Genomic DNA, 18400 nt, shown 5'->3' on the forward strand with positions numbered 1-18400 from the left:
CATACACATCAAATTTGTTATATGCAGGTTTTTGCCCCGCGACAACTTATTTTTAAGCTAGCTTGTTGTCGCACAATGTTCTGGCTATACTTGGTTTCAAGAATTATGAATAAAAAGGAAAATTTTTCTGTAACAGAAATACAGCTTGTCATTTAAAACAGAAATGTAGGCTTCAGGTGAAGAGGCAACTTAAGCCTGTGCTTTCCTTTCTTTTTTCCACCCCCACATTCTTCACCTAAAATTTGATATTCAAGTCAAAATGTTTCTTACTACACAAAATTCATATTTTGCTTTAGATGTCCCTTACTGGATTTCAGGTACTGTTCAACACCAAAGTAGAAACCTGTTGGTTCACTATATCTAATTCCACCAATATACTCCACAAATAGATACATCACCTACTAGAATTTAACACTAACAGTAGATACTTTTTTGATCAACTATCAAACATATTTAAAGTAAGAATATAGTATTGTTTTCTTTGAAATGTTTCAATTTTATCTTTAAAATAAACTAAGCTTTTAGCCTGTTGAGCATTTTTGTTCAATATTAGAATTATTTATATAATAGCTTCTGTTTAACTAAACTTGGAATAAACTTCTCTGATCAAGCCCACTCCCCTAGTGTCACAGGCAACTGTCACATTGTGTCATGCTATATAGTTGTGGTTTGTGATGCAACTTGGGAAAAACTGCCTGAACAGAAGTATTCAGAGTACTGCAGCCAATACTAAAACTCCAAGCAACTTAACATTCTAGCAGTTTATGGCTCTCAACACTTCCTTTCGTCTCTTTGTCTTTTTAACAAGGCATTTAGCAGAATTTACAGATTTGCTGGAATCTGACAGGGCTGCTCCAAGAGTGCTTCTGCTGTGGCCTTGAATTTGCACGCTCTGGGCTGTCAACCATGAACCTTAGTGCCTGCACCACCCAGCCCCAGCTGATTTGCTAGAACTGTATTCCAAATGGCTAGCTAATGTCAAACTAAAGCACAGCCAATGACTAAAAGGCTACTAAACACAAACTAATAATCTGCTTTAAAATAATTTTAACTTGAAACAGTAAGGACCTGGTGGGTCATACACTTCATCTTGCTGTACTATAGAAATGTCATTATTTCCAAGGCGGAACCTACTAAGTGGCTCTACTACGGCTTTGAATAACTCTAAAGACTATTTAAAAAAAGTGTTACTTGACTGCTTGGTTCTTTACTGTATTGTTTTAGGGCTGAATCTCAAATGGAGCCGCTGACATATGTCTGCTCACCTGTGCATTAGGGCAGTGGTTTTCAACCTTTTTTGTACCAGGACCCACTTTTCAATGTCAATGGTCAGGCCTGACACTACCCTCCCCCCCCCCATTGGGTTAGGAGGAAGAAGGCATGGGGAGCCCCAAGCAGCCCCTTGCAGGCTGGAACTGTGCCAGCCTGTAAGCGAAAAGCCAGGGTTTCCCATGTTTTTCTCAGTTAAAAGGAGAAGCCATTTTTTGAAGTTTGTTGATCCATTTTTAAAGTTTGTTTGCAACCCTTTCATATATTCTTGCAACCCACTTTTGGGTCGCAACCCGCAGGTTGAGAAACACTGCATTGGGGGTAGGCAGCTCCCACAATAAAGCAGAGCCTCACGGTAACTAAGCAAAACACACCATCTTCAACTTATAGTTTCATAGTCAGTAGGGTCGGAAGGGACCTAAGCAAATCATCTAGTCTGACCCCCTGCCATGGGCAGGAAAGGATGCTGGGGTCAAATGACCCCAGCTAGGTGGCTGTCTAGCCTTCTTTTGAAGACCAGTATATCCCTCCACACCTTTGAAATAGGAACAGGATCTGGCTCTCTCAAGTCTACCTACACTTTGTTTCTTTTTCTCTCTTCAGAGTCCTCTCTCCTAATTATCCATAAATTCATTTATGAGAAAGCCAGGTAGTACTGGACCCAGGGTTAGAACTTTTTAAATACCACCAGATGCACGTAGGCGTTCCATCAAATCTGGGTATCATTTTTATCTGAAACTATCATGAAGTATAATTGCGTGCTCTACTGAAGTTATTACCTTGCAGTTTTGCTCGACATCTTCGTAAGCCTCTTGTCCCACTGATATTCATTCTGTTTTCAAAAAGCTACGTACTCTCAACCAGCTAGTGAAGTCATTAATATCCAGAGCAGAGTTCCAAACCATCCTTTAGAAACTTAAAATATTAAATAAGACTAAGCGATCTACCTGCAAACGTTGTATGGACACAGCAATTTAACTGGAGGGAAATGCATGCACAGGGACCTAACCTAAATTGCAGTGTAAGTTTACAGTGCAGCAGTGCCCTTAGTTTTGTTTCCCCCCAAAGGCCAAGGCAAATATCACGGCATTAATTACCTCTCAGCCACTCAGTGGTGGCTAGGGGTGGGGAAATGGCGACTGTTAAAGAGTAACATTAAAGGCACCACTAATTTTCATTGCAGTTTAGGAGAGGTTCTATGCATGCATGTTTTCCTCAAATCTGGCTACTGTCAATAAAGCTACTTGGGAAGCCAAAAGCTTTAGGAAAAAAGTGTGGTGTGCCTACTGTACCCCCCTACTTAGTTCTCTGATCAGTTGGAGTTGAACTGCGTTTGGTTTCATTTGAACATCTTACTATGGAAGCATGTTTAAACAGATCTAAATAGTGATCTAGAGTCCTGATGAAAAGAAACTTCCAAAACAGTGATTTTCAACCAAGGTGTCATCACACCTTGAGTTGCCATGAGATCTTTTTTCAAAAGGTATTGCATGATATTAGCACTACTAGGCGTGCAAACACCAACACAACTCATAAGACAGACCCAGAGACTTCAAACAGGAATCCATACTATCAAAATTTTTCTAATCAGTCATGGTCGTTTTGTAGCAGGAAAATTAGTATTTTTCTGTATTCAAAAAAAAAAAAAAAAAAGTGAACCACTTTCAGAAGAGGAGAGTGGAGGGATCTTGATTCTGTTGAGAAGAGCTCTAGAAATAGCTTTCAACTGACAACTACACCTTTTAAGCATTCAACAGTACTTTGACCACTCCCAATATGCTGAAGAAAGGCTAATGGGAACATAGTTAAATAGGATGATGAATGAGTGAATGAATGAATGAATGAATGAATTCCAAAAACTAAAGAGAAAAATACATTTTCACATGCTACTGAAAGAAAAAAAAAAAAGGAAATATAGTACTCACTTATTCTCAGAATCAGCAGGTGGATGTTCCTCTCCTTCTGGCGTTTCCTCTGTTACATTTGACTGATCCAGGTCACTGAAATTTAAAAGATTTTTTTCCCCCTCAGCCAGCATTAAAAAGTTTAACGCCACCAAGAGATTACTACGTGGAATTTAGTTCTCCACTGTTACGGGGTCTACTCTATCCTTTTTCACAATTTTAGGAAAATATGTTGTGATTTTTTTTTTTTTGTGCAACTTCCAGGGCAACTACCTCAATTTATTGCAGAATTTTCCCCAAATCTCATGCTGCCCCTAATAGTTGAGCCCTATTTTACGACTGAGACACTTTCTAAAATACTCAACTAAAACACAATCCTATCACTAAACATTTAGTCAGTTACATTACCAAAAAGCTACTTGCAAACTTTGATGGAAACATGCTTTCTAAATGCTTTCTAAAATGTATTTAGATGCTGTTTCCACTTCGACAACCCCGCGCCCCCCACAAAAACAAAACTAAAAACGTGCACAACCAGAAGTATTACGTTCCAAGGCAATTATGTCTATGTTTTATAAATGCTGGGAGCAGCACTTATATTTTAATTTTTCTAGGAAATGTCAAGAAATCAGAGATTACTAACGTTAGCTCATCTTTGACGGTTCCCCAGTTGTGCGATCCACTGCCACCACGCTTGTCCTCATGCTTTAGGCCACTGAAATGTGAATGTGAAAGAGAACTAACAAAACTGAGTTAACATAATAGTGTCTGGATATAGATATTCAAAAGACAAATTAAGAAATATGTTCAATTTAAAGCGTAACGAAATGAAACAAATAAGTGTAAAGACTTACGATCTATCACTTCCACTATGCCTGTCAAATTCACGTTTGCCACGAGAGTCAAATCCATCTCCTCTGCCCATGCCACGACCACGTCCACGTCCTCTTCCACCTAGACCACCACGACCACGCATAGGTCGGTCAAGAATGGGTCTACCATAGAACAAAAAATATTAAAATATTCTACCTCTAGAAGTTTAAGAAACAGCTTTTACAGTCAAGGTTTTAGAAGCATACTCTAAAACTAAATACCAAAAAAACAGAATAAAGTCCCAAGACCAAATGTATTTTGCAATTAAAATGACAAGTTTTACATAGTCTGACTTAAATCCTGAAACAGTGTTTTTAAAAAGGTATCAACTGCTTGTTTCCATGACATTTAATAGTTTTAATTTTTTTTTAAATGACTGATTATCACAAAGACGTCATTTTTTTTTCTATTTATCAATTATCATATTTTCCCCGGCTTACTTCTTTAAGGAAAAATAAAGTAACACCCTAGAGCTTCACATTCAGAACACATGACTTCCAAAACAGTTACATGACATTCACTGGGTGATTTGGGCCATGTCTACATGCAAAATTTTACTGATTTAATACCAACTTTAAAACAATTTTAAATCAGAATTGTATAACCTCCAGAAAGGTTACCCTTCTGTTGGTTTACAACTGGCTGTATAGGTAAAGCAATACAGCAATTTACAGAAAGCATCAATACCATTTGAACAGCCCTGGATTAACTTGGTCAGCTTATGGGCCACTGAAAAATAAACTGCATCCCTCAGGCTCCAGTTCCTTTGCTTTCCTGCTGCTATGGCCAGAGTCCCCAGGCTCCTCCTCCAACTACCACTACCTGACCTAACCCAGAGGAGAGGGGTGTAGCCCATGAAGCTAAAGGAGCCCATGGTCAGAGGGCTCCACAGAAGCAGGGGAACCCCGAGTACCCCATGCAGCAGTGGGAAGTGCTCTCCACATGGCAGGGAACAAGGGAAATGCATGGTATGGTACAATAAACCCTCTGCAGCTTGAAAAGTGCTCATATGGTGTATCAAGCGCCCTACAGTACAAGGGGAGGGGGTCATATAACACAGCATGCAGCTTGCACAGCATGAAGCCCAGGGGCATGCACTTGGAAACTGGACAGCCCTGACTTGGCCTATAAAAAGGCACCACGCTGCTCCACCTTCTACCTAACTTTTAGACTAATACAACTAATTACTTCTGTTGATCACATTAGACTATAAAAACTCTCCATATGGGCTTCTGTACTGGTCTAAAAGCATACCTTAAAACTGGTATATTCTATACTCAAACTTGGCTTTGGTCCACAATAATCTAGGTCAAATACAGACAAAAGCTGTGCAATAATAATAATAATAATAATAATAATAAAAAAGGCAACTCTTCCTCAATGTACAATTACAAATGCCTGTTTTGGTAAAAAGTCTGGGTTACCAATATTTTGATCAAGCCAACTAAAGAACTCCATCTATTTTTATTAACTAGAACAGAAAAGAGGGTCCCACTCCAATAATCACAGATGCAAATTAAAGTCTTACTTATCCACAGAAAACTCTCCTCCTTCACCCTTCTCATCAGCAGGCTTATCAAATCGGCGCTCACGCGGAGGTCGTCTCTCCTGCCTCCTGTCAATGGGTTTGCCTTCACCCTGAGGCTGCTGCTGCTGTTGATCGGGCCTTCTGCCAATTCGTCTTATCCCTAAAATAGTAGGCCAACAATCTGCATCAGCAAGATGATGAAGCAACTCATTAAAAGAAACTGTAATTCTATCACAAAGCAAAAGCCAATGAAGAATTGACCATTTAGATTTTTCTTCCAATCTCCTGGTGACCAAGCACTCTGGGAGTATTACCTTTTACAAATAAAGATAATATTTATCATTTTACCCCAATTTGAATTCCTTTTACTTTTAGTCAACTCTTTGAGCGCGTGTATTATGCAGGAGGACAAACAGCTACAGGAATAAAACATGTGACAAGAACTATGGAAAAGAGCTGTCGATTTTTTAAAGGACACTGAACCTCAGATTAACATGTTTAAAAAAAATTGTAGATATGAATAATGACACTGTTTTGGTGACAATTAAACTTATCTTATTTATCAGGTTCACCAGAACTTTAAGCCAGGCTGCTAAGGTACAGAAACACCAAAGTGGCTTTTGAACATCTTTGTGCTCCACCTGCATTAATTCTAGGCCAGATTAAAGGACAAGTGATTCCCAGTGTACTTTGGCCAAGTACACTCCAACCCCAGATGATTTAGTCTCTGCATTACCAAAATGCAGCAGTCCGCACCCTTTGCTGAGCAACACAGAACAAAACAAAGCAGACAGCATCATACTTTTGTTTCCCCAGGCAATTTAATTTTCCACTTTCTAATTTCTTGTGGCCATAACACTGGAGGGTCTTGTAGGCAACGTGTCCATAAGCCAGAAGTGAGTATAACTGCCACACTGACTAGAGCTCCAAACATACACCAGGACACCTTTAAGCTAAATGCTATACAAATTTAGCTGCCTACTCCAGCAAACAGCATGTATGCTTACTCCCCGACAGGCAAAATTCACTCAAATCATTTGTCCGCGAATGCCATCTTTTGAAACAGCCTGTGTTATCGGAATAGCACCAGGTGGGGGTGGGAGGGCTGTTTCTCCATTATGACCACATACATAAAAGCTCACTTTTAATTTTGCCTTCAGTGCAAGGTCTAACACAGTATTGCCAACACTTCGGCCAGCAAGACAAGCAAGCACAAGGGACTGCACTACTCCCCTTACCTCTCTACCCCCATGCCCTTCAGAAGTTTCACGGCAAAGGTATGTAAGACCATGCAAATTTTGAGCATTGACAATAGTCTAGAAGTTTTAGAAAACTGCTCTAGTGAATTCATGTTCAAGAAAAATTACCTTATTTTAGAAAGAAACTGACTGTGACAAAAGTTACTGCTATAAATTTGTTTTCTCATGTTGCCATCATCTCCCATAATAAGAAGCCACATTCAGAGATAAGTCGACTTTCATACTCCTCTCCTGGAATAAATTTTATTTAGGGGGGAAAAAAAAAAAAAAAATCTATATCCACCCATGCATCATGTTCTTAGGGTTATTTACATGGAAACCACACTCTGTTTATTGTGCATCCTATCTGGCCTTCATGCCACCATAAAATTAACTGAAAACTAAATGCCACAACAGACAACTATGGCTCCTGGTCACGTTAAAAAAACCAAGAAAACAAAACAAAAAAATCCCCAAAAACAGCAGGTGCAGAAGAAGCCTAGGTTCTGTTAATTTTTCTGTATAAGTAAATTGCTCTAATGCCCAATCAAACTACATAATAAATTCTAGATCAAATCAGCAGGACAGCCTTAATATCTGAGGAGAAAAAAATATCTTTCAAGCACCTACACTGAACACCTTCAAGAGAAAATTGGATGCTTATCTTGCTGGGATCCTATGACCCCAGCTGACTTCCTGCCCTTCGGTCGAGGTGCTGGACTCGATGATCTTCTGAGGTTTCTTCCAGCCCTAGTCTATGAAATCTGGCTTTGAAAATAGTAACTTTTCTCTGAGAATAGCTACCATAATTATTTTGCAGGATTCTGTTTACACTTCAAGTACTGGGAATTTAACTATACTCTGTGTCCTCTTATTAAAAGAACACTGTGATATTTTATATCTTTCCCCAACTGAGCAAACCCCTATCAAGCAAGCAACATATGTGGGTGGGGTTATAGCCACTGCATTTGTAATGATCTCCATCATGTCAAACACCCAAATGAACAATGGCTTCCCTGCTCTAGAAACACTATCCAACATTAGTTTAAATAAATAAATAAATAAAGCTTCTTGTTAAATAATCTGCATGAAATGGATTTACTTTGTAAAGTAGTACTAACTCAGACTTGAAATGAACCCAGATCTCGTGTCCCAGGCCAGTACCTTACAAAAAAATCCTTATTTGTTGCCTTATCAACTACATTCATATCTAGGTTATATATTATAAAAGTATGCAGAGCTCACCAACTGAAAAGCTGCCATTCTTTTGACTAACACGTGGGCAATTTAGAAAATTTCATGACTGGTGAGTCGACACATTTGTATTCATGAATCAAACTTATAAAATAATGTTTATCCATCCATTTTGTCCTTGCACTAGGGGGAACAATAATGAAAAAAACCAAACCAAAAAAAAAAAAAAGCAGGGGGGGATCACATAAAATTAAAACTGAATTCTCAACTACTACATCTCAACAAATCTGAAACCATCTTTATGTATTCTAGCAAACAGACCTGCCCTTTTCTGATGTCTTCAATTGCAGCAAAAAGGCTCAAGTTACTAGTCATTTTGGAGGCACAAGAAAGTTGAAATAAAGAAAACAGAGCTTTTTCAACATGGGAGTTGTCCAAATAAACATCTCAAAGTTTACAATGTCAACCAGGGGTCAACACAAGTACAATCGGTGTGGCAGCAGTCTGTCTTCCCTCCTCATAAATTTTCCCCCACCACTTAATAACTATCAATCATGTTTTGTACCATTTATTCCACTTTTAAGAACACCAAAGCTCTGAACTGGTCTTAAGCCCCCAGCTCTGAAGTAGAGAATACCCACATGATAATAAATTATGCTCCCTTTCTGTTTCTCAGTTTTGCCTAACACAAAATGTTTTCCTTAATATTTTCCTGGATAAAATGTTTTGAAGTGACAGGTTTTATTAGAACTGTTCACCTTTTTTCAAGCAACAGAAAAGGTCCGGAGGATCATTTTCCAACATGATGTATTGAAGGGAAGTGGAATATGAATGTCATGCTTTATATCAATTCTACTTTTCTACTCTAAAGATTTTTGAAGAGGCTTCTTCATCTCAGCTACATTGCAATCACCTTGCTTCCTTCTCCAAATATCATGGCACTTTCAAGACACTAAAGCAGCATTTACAGTAAATGTTCCAAAATGTGTCCACAACCCTGAAAATACCTAAACATATGCAAAAGGGCAGTCCCATTGTCTGCTACGAAACAAGGCCCATGCACAAGATTTAGCATGTGCTCACACAGTGCTGCACCATTAGTTTGGATATGAAAAGTAACTCATTTAATTTTGCTCCATTTTATTCCCTTCGCTTGTTCCTATAAGAAGTTACGCTCCCCCACCCGCCCATTAAACGGTTGCGTGCAACGTCAGCGAACGATGCTTATACACGTGCGACGTCAGGGAACGATGCATCTGAAGAACGCAAAGTTATTAACATTCATCCCATTCAAAGGAACCTCAAGCCAGGCCACAAGCCAGTTTCTACAACCCTCAACCAATTGGGGGGGGGGGGGGGGGGGGGGGGGAACCTGTTAAAAAAAAAAAACAAAAAACAAAAAAAAACGAACAACCCACCAACCAAATCCCCCACAAAAACCCCACCCCTCCCCCAACAAGGCAGCTTCAATCCCGGGCTGTTAATCCCCACAACCCCTTGAGCGGACTCCAGGCCTCGTTTCTTGGCAGCTCTTTCCCAGCGAGGATTTCCCCATCCCCAGGCTGTTCGCATGAGCGGGCTCGGGCTCCACCACAGCAACAGCGGTAGCAGCGGACAAGGCATGAAGAGACCGACTCCATTTTGCGGCACCTGCAAGGAGGCGGCGGCAGGGCCCGCACGTGGCCCGGGAGCCACCGGCTGCACTCGGGCAGCTCCCAGGCACCCGACCCCGGCCCAGCAGCCGGGGCTCCCGCCAGGCCAGTCCTCCCCCCCGCGGGAAGCCGCCGCCCCATCGCCGCGCTGCAGGCCCGAGGCCGCACGTGGGTGGGCCCCGGCGCCTCCTCGCTCACCTTCCTTGCGCAGCGGCGCGGCGGGCTGGGCGCTGCCCTCGTCCCGGCGCTCGGCGGCGCCCCCGGGCGCGGAGGCGAAGGGCGGCAGCGGGTTCTTGCGCTCCTTCTGCGACTCCCTGCGCAGCTGCTTGGCCGCGCTGCCCGGGCCGCCGCCGGCCCCCGCCTGCCCCGCGCCGCCGCCGCCGGCCCCGCCCGACGAGTTGGCCGGCGCCCCCGGGCCGCTGCGGGCCCCGCCGCCGCCGCCGCCCCCCTGGCTGCTGCCGCCGCCGCTCTCTTTCCGGCGGGTCTCGGCCGCCTGCAGCACCTCGAAGGGGTCGGACTCGTCGTCAAAGAGCTGGTCGAAGCGGTTGGTGACGACGCAGCCGAACCCTTCCTGCAGGTGTCCGGGCATGATGGGCCCTTGTCGGCGGGATGCTCCTCCGATGCTGCCCAGGCCCCGGACCCCTGCCCGCGACCGCACAAGATGGCCGACCCTGAAGAGACCCGCTTCTTTTCCGGCGCCGGGAACATCCGGGGCCCGGCGCCCGCCCGCGCGGGGCACGACGGGAGCGGCAGGCGGCCCGCGCCGCTGGCAGCCCGTGCGCGGGGCGGGGCTGGACTACGCTTCCCGGCGGCCACCGCGCCGTCGTTGTGCAGGGGGCTGGCCAGGCCGCGCCTGCGCACTGGCTCCGGGCCCCTTTGCTCGCCCGCCCCGGGAGTTGAGCCACGTGCGGCCGCCCTTGGGGACGCCTAAGAGTGGCGGTGTCGCGCAGGCTCCAGCCTGCAGCTGTGGGGTGGGGAAGCATTAAAGGACTAAAATACGGAAAGGAGGGAGCGGAATGTGCAATGAAACCGGATAAGCGTCTTTGCAATCTGCGACATGTTTCTCTGCAAGGGACGGAGGCAGCCCCTATCCAGACCCTAACCCCAGGCCAGCAAGACATAGCGCCCCAACCCGCCACCGCTCAAGCAGGGGAACCGCAGCTCACGCTGGCAACAAGTGAGAGTCGACCAAGTGAGAGGGGAGTGGCCGCTTGCTTTGTACCTCTCGTCACTTAAAAAAGTCCATATCCTCATCTACTTTTAGATAGGCATGCAGAGAGATGCAGCTGATTTCAGGAGTCTTCCTGAAAAATAAAAATACTTTTGAAAAATAAAAGTTCCCCTAGTGTCCTTAAGGACACACAGTACTACTTAAAAAAAAGCCACAAAACCATTTGGCATTTGTAGGATTTAGTTAAGGGATTAGTCAGACTGGCCACTGCATATTTACAAATTTTAGGGAAATATATTATCATCTGCATAGGAAGCCATTCTAACTTGCATAAACTTAGGTAGCATTTAAGAATATGGAGTAAAAGCAAGCAGCACAGATCTGTGATTAGACCAACATGCATTTTTATATGTTGATATGTTCAGATCAGTTTTACTATACATTGACCCTTGTATTTCTGCCTGAAACCACTTAAGGTACTTTCTAGTCAGTGTAGAAACTCAAATTTAGTTTTTTTGTTCTTTGTTTGGTTTTTTTTTTCCCCCAAATAAGGTTTCTCTTTGTTGTAAGGCTGAAAGTACTGTGAAACAAGGGATCAGGTGTCTTGTGGTTATCAAATTTTTTAGCCCAAACCTTTTAAAATAAAAAGTCTCCTTTTCTCTCGCATGCAAATACATATGAATCCAATAGTGGCACAGTAGCCATTTTCAGGGTGTTTTCATATTTAGGGGATAGGGTTTGGGGTGGGGGATGACAATCTTGAGCTACAGATTACTGTTAACTGCTGCTTGATTTAGAGACTCAAAAGGGTTCTTACACAATTATGATAAAAATCGAGTGAGAATCCTAGAAGTAATGCAGGTAAAACAGGAAGGGCCAACTCCACGTGAAGTATTGGCTTGAACATTTGAAATCTTATTTAATAATTAGGGAGTAAACATGGTCAGATGAAAGTGCTGAAGAAGGATGTTCCCAGAGATGGAAAGGTGCATCTATGCTGTGCTAGATACAAGGTCATTAAAAAACTACATCTATATGCTGTCTCTGACAGCATAAAACACACCATTTATGGGATAACCTGCCCTGTACAAGTCTCCCTCTGGTCTCTAATTTAAATTAGAGACTAGTTTAAGCAGTAATGCACAAGGTTTAGTGGTCCTTCCAAAAGTTTTACAGCAATTCTGACAGGCTGGGTGTTCATTAACAACTAGAGATAGCCAATCCATTTTTAGTACTAAATTCTTGGCTCTATTAATGTCTTGGGGCAATACCTTTCATAGATTAACCAAGTTGTGTGAGAAACTATTTGTTGGTTCCAAATTTCCCACCCTTAGATTTAACTCAATGTCCTACTGTTCTTGAGACAGGGAAAGGACCTTCGTACTAGAGATGTACAAATCTCTTTCAAAAGCAGTAGCAGATGAAAAGATAAGGGCACCATGTCCATCACCCTTCAAAGCAATTATGTAACTCCACATCAGGATTTCAGGAAGTGATCCAAGTTAAATGACCAAAATGAGTTACCATCTGCTTGGGTCCTCCGTCTGTCAAATATATGGGTGATCTCATTCTGTGACCTGGGGAATGGCTATCGATATCAGCCACAAGCACTCACTATAACTGGTTGAATTGAAATCCTAAGAACAACTGATGATAAAGACATGGAGGCTGAGTTCTTGGTTATGGGAAGGGATTTGTTTAGATCAGGGTGGTCAAAATGATGGATCTGACCAGTACCAGACTCCATGTCCCAGCAGCCCCTGCCTGCATTGCTGTGGCCAGTTTCCAAGGAGATGCCAGCAGCAGTGGGACCTCAGGGCCAGGGTTTCCATGGAGACTGGCTGCAGCAACACTGGCAGGGCACACAGCTGGCAAGGAGCTACTATGAGGCCAGGGCTGGGATCTTGCAGCAGTGACAGCATGGTCCGGAGCCAGGGCAGAGCCATGATCCACAGCCTGCACATCCCTGCCCCAGGTATGGGGGCAGCAGATCGCAGTTCCGCCCTGGCTCCAGACCATGCCATCACCAGCGCAAGATCCCAATCCCAGAGCAGCTCCCCACCCAGCTGCATGCCCTGCCAGTGCTGCTGGGGCTGGTCTCCATGGAAAGAAACCCTGGCCTCACTGCTGCTGGGGTCTCCATGGAAACTGGCCGCAGCAACACAGGCAGGGGCTGTAGGGAAATGAAGGCCACTACAGGCCTGATATGGCCTGCAGGCCAGGCTTTACCTGCCCCTGATTTAGATAGAGAGATTCTCCAGTCAATTACCTTTGGTCGTAGTTTTTCGTAGCGCACAGCCAATAAGAAAAGTTTCTGGGCACTTCTTATATAAATCTTCAGGATACAGCACTGTTGTAGAGCCACTTAAACTGCTGCCTTGGCTCACAAGTGTGGTTCTCTTCAACCCCGCTTTGCAATACTGAAGTTCATAGCTCCAGAACTGCTCTCTGGTGTACTCACACCATCTATAAATAAAGATATTAAAAAGATTATAAAATTGCCTTGTTCCCACTAGGATTGTCACACACGTTTTCCAAACATAGATGTGAACAAGTCAATTTAAAATTATACCCCAAGTGTTGTGGAGTAGGCCTTAGACAAGACTCGTTAAAATAAAATATCTTCTTAGAAGTAAATTCAGAGAATATTGTGATCATTCACTAATTCTGTTTAAGAGGAGAGAAAGGCTTCTGGAGGTTGTACACTTTAAATTTTGGGGCCTTTTTTTTGTCCCCCTGCCCTCCCCCCAACTGGGTTACATTCATATTTTAGGTACATTCTACAGATCTACTGACCCAACACTGACATTGCCCAACATAGATGAATGAAGTGTGGTTTAAACTCAAAACATTAATTCAATTCTATAGAAAAAGGACAAAAAACATGAATCCATAAATTCTATAATTCACCATTTTCAGCACCTGCAAATTTCCCACTAATTCTGACCATAAAAAATATTGCAATATCTAAATTAGAATGTTGACACATGCCTAAAATGTCACCTTGTTTGACTGCGGTTGCTTAAAAAAAATAAAAAAATAAAAAAAATTTAAAAAGCAAAGGGAAAGTCCTTGCACAACATGTTGTGGGGATAGGCATCTTACCTTTCAATAACAGAACAGAACAGTTTTGGTAATATAGGAGCACTAGTTGGTTTCTAACCTAAATTCAGGAAACTTCACTCACCAAGCGTCCTGTTTAACTTAGTAACTTTTACTTAATTTTAGACCACGTCAAGTACAGCGTAGCAGAAGTGACTTGGATGTTTACAGGCCAGCGATCATCACTCCCCAACTCCTCCTCAGTATTGCAACTTAAGGTTGCTTAACATTTCCCTGGGGCAATGTGGCCACTGGAAGTTCAAGTCCACATCGTTACCCTATCCATTTCTTCTTGCTGTCTGCTCTGGCAGTCCAGAGCTGGAATATTCAAAGATAAATTTAAATAAGGTGCTTTGGCTAGTTGCCCAGCAGACAAGTCAATAGTCCGCTGGAGAAAAATTATCAGGAGGCAAAATTATGAGTAGAAGAGGATTGGACATTGCCAGGTTTCTTGATAGTCGTTTCCTGCAAGAGGATGTAGGAGAATATTCAGCCAAAAACCATCCACTAGTTGGAATATGTTTGTAAAAGGCTCTATATGGGGTAGAAAGGGTCAGGGGCTTACCTCTCATTAGCGGTTATGTTTTTTCACATGTAGCTGGTTACTGATTGCTTAGACCGACATCCGGCACAGCAGCTTTCAACCAAGCAGCAAGTGAATGCCATTTTGCTATACAATTTATTGAAATGGGTTAGGGAGGCCCGACCCCATCCAGCAGTTTCTAGCACTTGGGCTTGGTTTTAGCCACTAGGCTGCACTGCCACTTTATCTCAGGGTTTGTCTACATCAGGGCTGTCTAACTCCCAAGTGGCCAGTGACTATATGCCCCACACCACAGAGGAAGCACTGTAGGGGCCATAGGCCCTCCAAGCTACACGCCCCACACACATGTGCAGGTGGGTACTCTCCCCTCCACTACATCCCACAGGCAGACAGGTTCCCTCCACCCCACTGCACCACCTTTGTTTGTGTGTGTGTGTGTGGGGGGGGGGGGGGGACATGGCACCCCATCTCACTTCCAGCTCCCTACAGGCTCACCTGTGGCACCATGCCACATGGGCACTCCAGACTGCCATCTCCCCTGGTACTGTGGGATGCACCATGCTGCCCCTTCTCCTGGGGCAGGGGCATACAAAAGAAACCAGGGGAGGGTGGGGAAACCCCAAGACTCTGCCAATGTGGACCTGGACCAGCAGCAACTGTGTAGAGGGATCACCAGGGGCCCACACATGACCCCTGGGCTGCCAGACATATGACCACATGGACAGCCCCAGGCTATACTAAAGAGTATTTTCTTTCCTTTGAACCAGTGATTATCAGTTACGGTGCCAGGAAAGTTTTTGAAGTGTACCATAAGCTGCAAGGAGATAAGCGCAGGCTCAGGTTCATCCATGCCTGGCTACTGCCTTAAGCACTGTAATAAATACAATTAGTTTTTTGAAATGGGTGTTACTCAGTTCAGAGTTATGGTGGAGTGCCTCCAGTCTACAAAGGTTGAGAGCCACTGCTCTGAACCCAATTAACTTGAATTAGGCAGCATGTTTATGTACTTCAGTCTGAACATCATAAACGTGCATGTCCTAGAAAGAATGTGGAGTATCCAGGCTAGCAGGTACAGAGGTTAGCCAACTCAAGCCCATTGCCATTAGCTTCAGTTAAAAACTCTATTGTATACAGCCCCAGTTCCTTTTCATTACCAAGGCTATTTGTGCAATCAATGCACTTCATACATTTTGCAGTGCTGATGCATCTTAGCATGGGTACATCTATACTGGCAGAGATGCCATAGTCCTCACATAATAGCCTCCAGCCCCACCCCATGAATGAAAACTATATCATTCAAAGCACTACAACAGTGTCTGTCAATACAGACAAGTAGGTCAGAGTTCACACCTCTGACCCACAGCAGTGTGCCCGTGATGTGTAGACATTAATTAAATAAGGACATAGTTTAGAGACTAATCCCCCATTTTGTTTTTTCTCCGATAACTATAGTGTTAACTATTTCATTTTCCAAGCAAGACAGACAAGTCAGAGATATAAAACTGATTCTCTGATGGAAAAGCCATTTGTGAAAATTTAGTGACACATGTAATTCATCCTATAAAAAGTCAGGATTATTGCTGGCTTGGGAGTTGAGTAGTATTTTACTATTTACTTACACACTGTTAAGTAAGACTGCAAGACTTATAAAGCACTGAAATACCCCTCACTTTATTACTACTGTTTGTGCATTTGATCGCAAGATATTATTAGACAACAAATGAGAAATTCAAGAGATTCTGCAAAACCAACATAAAAGTCTGTTTGAAATGAACATGTTTAAAGGCTGAATAGATTGATGCAGCTTTCAACTCTTTATGGAACACAATTATTTTATCAATCATTTAAACAGAGTAAAAACAACACTTCTGGTTACTCACAAAAATAGATCACTGGTGCTATTTATGGCTGGAATACGCAGCAACAGTACTTGGCTGAAGTTGGCCTATAGATAGCCTACCTAAGGAACCACTCCGGCACTCCTTACCAAAAGAGGAGCTGAGTGACATGCTACACTGTTATGCTATTTTCAAGCCTGGCCAACAGCTGTTGGCTGTCTGCTTATTAAGCAATGCTAAGTGCTAATAGGAAATGTAACACACTGGGGGGCAGGGCACGGAATATCCCTCCAAGTTCTTGTTCTATTAACAATGGCTGATGTTTCCGAATCAAGCTGACAATCTCTTTAAATAATGGGTTTGTAAATATCTGCCAGGTGCATACTTTAGATAGCTCACTGTCCAAATATACACTATTGAAGATAAAGAAAAGGCTGCATGAGTTCTTTTTAAAGCCTTTCCTTTGAGATAGATTTTTCCCAGTCTACTTGGCATACTGCAATTTTTTCTAGAAAGTACATGTATAACAAGGAGAAACATTGGGATTCTGGAGTTGGAACCCTAACAGAAGCCATATAGAATATGTTTTAGACCATAAGCTAGCTACTCAAACAATATTGTTTTTCAGTTTGAGTAGCAAACTGTATACGCAGCTATCCTGCAATAGTCTTGCTCCTTTCAGTATTGCACTAGACTCTTCCCGAGCACAGAAGACAGTGATTTTATGAAGACATGGGTAATAAGTCTCTGAACTCCTACAGTGCAACTGCATCAAGCACACAAGTCATTACAAAACAATTAAAGCAGTTTTAGTGTATATGTTTATATCCATTACCATATAAACTTCCAAACTTAATAACTTTAAAGCAATAATGACTGTTTATTTGGATATCAGATAGTTTAGTCTCACCTGGCTTTTCTCCCTCCTGAATCCTAAATGACCTGCAAAAAACAGGCATTCTATTGGTCAATTCATTCCATAGGAAAATAAGACAATTATTGATGCAGGAGAAAGGTAATTTCAGTATGTAAAAGCACATGCTGCATTTTAAATGCTAGAAAGATGAGATCAATACAAGCCTTCTTACAATCACCCACATTTGTTCAACCCACCTAAGTCAGTCTGGAGCATGAATTCATGTCACCAAAGTGCAGTGCAGTACTACACTATGCTACTGCTGCCAGCCTCTCACCTAAGCCAGTTTCTTCCATAAAGCCTTTTGTACTGACACCCTAAAAACAGAACAGCTTCAGCTGGCTGATATTTACAGGTGAATCAAGGCTCAGTTATAAAGGAGCTTATAGAAAGCAGGAAATTAAAATTAAAATAATTCCACATGATTTTATGTTCAATTATTGTCATTAATAAATGAGTGCTGGTTGTGGCCAGAAGCTGGAAACAGAGAGAGGAAAAGAAATAAAGAAGAGAACCTATTCCCTTCCTCCCCAAAAAGTCATTAGGGCTTGGATTGAAGTCAATTTCTGGGCAGAGGAAGTTTGCCAATATACAGAATAAGCCTAGGTACTCAGTCCAGGTTACTCGATCCAGTTTATAGAGATCTTTCACTTCAGAGCAGATACATTGAAGATTAAGGCCCTGATTTGGAAAATATTTATGCAAATGCCTAATTTTATGCAAATTAGTAGTTCCAATGACTTCAGTGAAAATATACTTGGGGCTGGGATCTGTCATTGGGACAGGATGCAGGCTCAGGGCCAGTGTTGCCAGACATTGGTTAGGCTAAAATAAATGAAATCTAAAATTAGTTTAACTATGGTGATGTATCAATAGATATACATGTAAAGTGGCCAATTCACAGGCAGCACCTGATGTTTCACAGGCCTGCAATTAAAAGTGGCTCACACTGTTTCTGGTTCAGGTTAGCGTAACCACCTTAGCGAGCACTGCAGATGAGCTAATGAGTTTTGCTTAAAGCTGATTAACATAGCTGCAACACAGTGTGAACATAGCTGTACTGCTTCCGGTTCAGGAGGTGCCCCTACAGCTCAAAACAAGAGTCTTGCGGCATCTTGCAAGAGGCAGACCCACCTACTAGGGCAGTGCCCAGATTAATTAATGAAATCCC

General features: G+C 42.7%; 1 protein-coding gene and 1 long non-coding RNA gene across 3 annotated transcripts in view; both read right to left on the reverse strand.

Annotated features, from left to right (window-relative positions):
- SERBP1 (SERPINE1 mRNA binding protein 1) overlaps positions 1 to 10349 on the reverse strand; it is a 30000-nt gene extending 19651 nt beyond the window's left edge. The window contains exons 1-5 of one of the 2 annotated variants that reach the window (XM_059727926.1): positions 9857 to 10349; positions 5575 to 5734; positions 4028 to 4168; positions 3817 to 3888; positions 3195 to 3269 (exon numbers count right to left, since the gene is read on the reverse strand). In XM_059727926.1, the coding sequence (XP_059583909.1) occupies positions 3195 to 3269; positions 3817 to 3888; positions 4028 to 4168; positions 5575 to 5734; positions 9857 to 10247 (839 nt within the window). In that variant the 5' untranslated portion in view covers positions 10248 to 10349. Of the gene's footprint in view, positions 1 to 3194; positions 3270 to 3816; positions 3913 to 4027; positions 4169 to 5574; positions 5735 to 9856 lie in introns of both variants that reach the window. The other variant, XM_059727925.1, reaches the window with a different exon arrangement.
- A 2864-nt stretch (positions 10350 to 13213) lies between these two features.
- On the reverse strand, positions 13214 to 17555 carry LOC109283560 (uncharacterized). Its single transcript, XR_002090763.2, has 3 exons — positions 17427 to 17555; positions 17224 to 17255; positions 13214 to 13295 (listed from the first exon to the last, which is right to left on the reverse strand). It is a non-coding gene; the product is annotated as an uncharacterized LOC109283560 (long non-coding RNA).
- Positions 17556 to 18400: the final 845 nt, after the last annotated feature.

The sequence above is a fragment of the Alligator mississippiensis genome, chromosome 5 (genome assembly GCF_030867095.1).
Source record: "Alligator mississippiensis isolate rAllMis1 chromosome 5, rAllMis1, whole genome shotgun sequence".
Taxonomy (NCBI): Eukaryota; Metazoa; Chordata; order Crocodylia; family Alligatoridae; genus Alligator; species Alligator mississippiensis.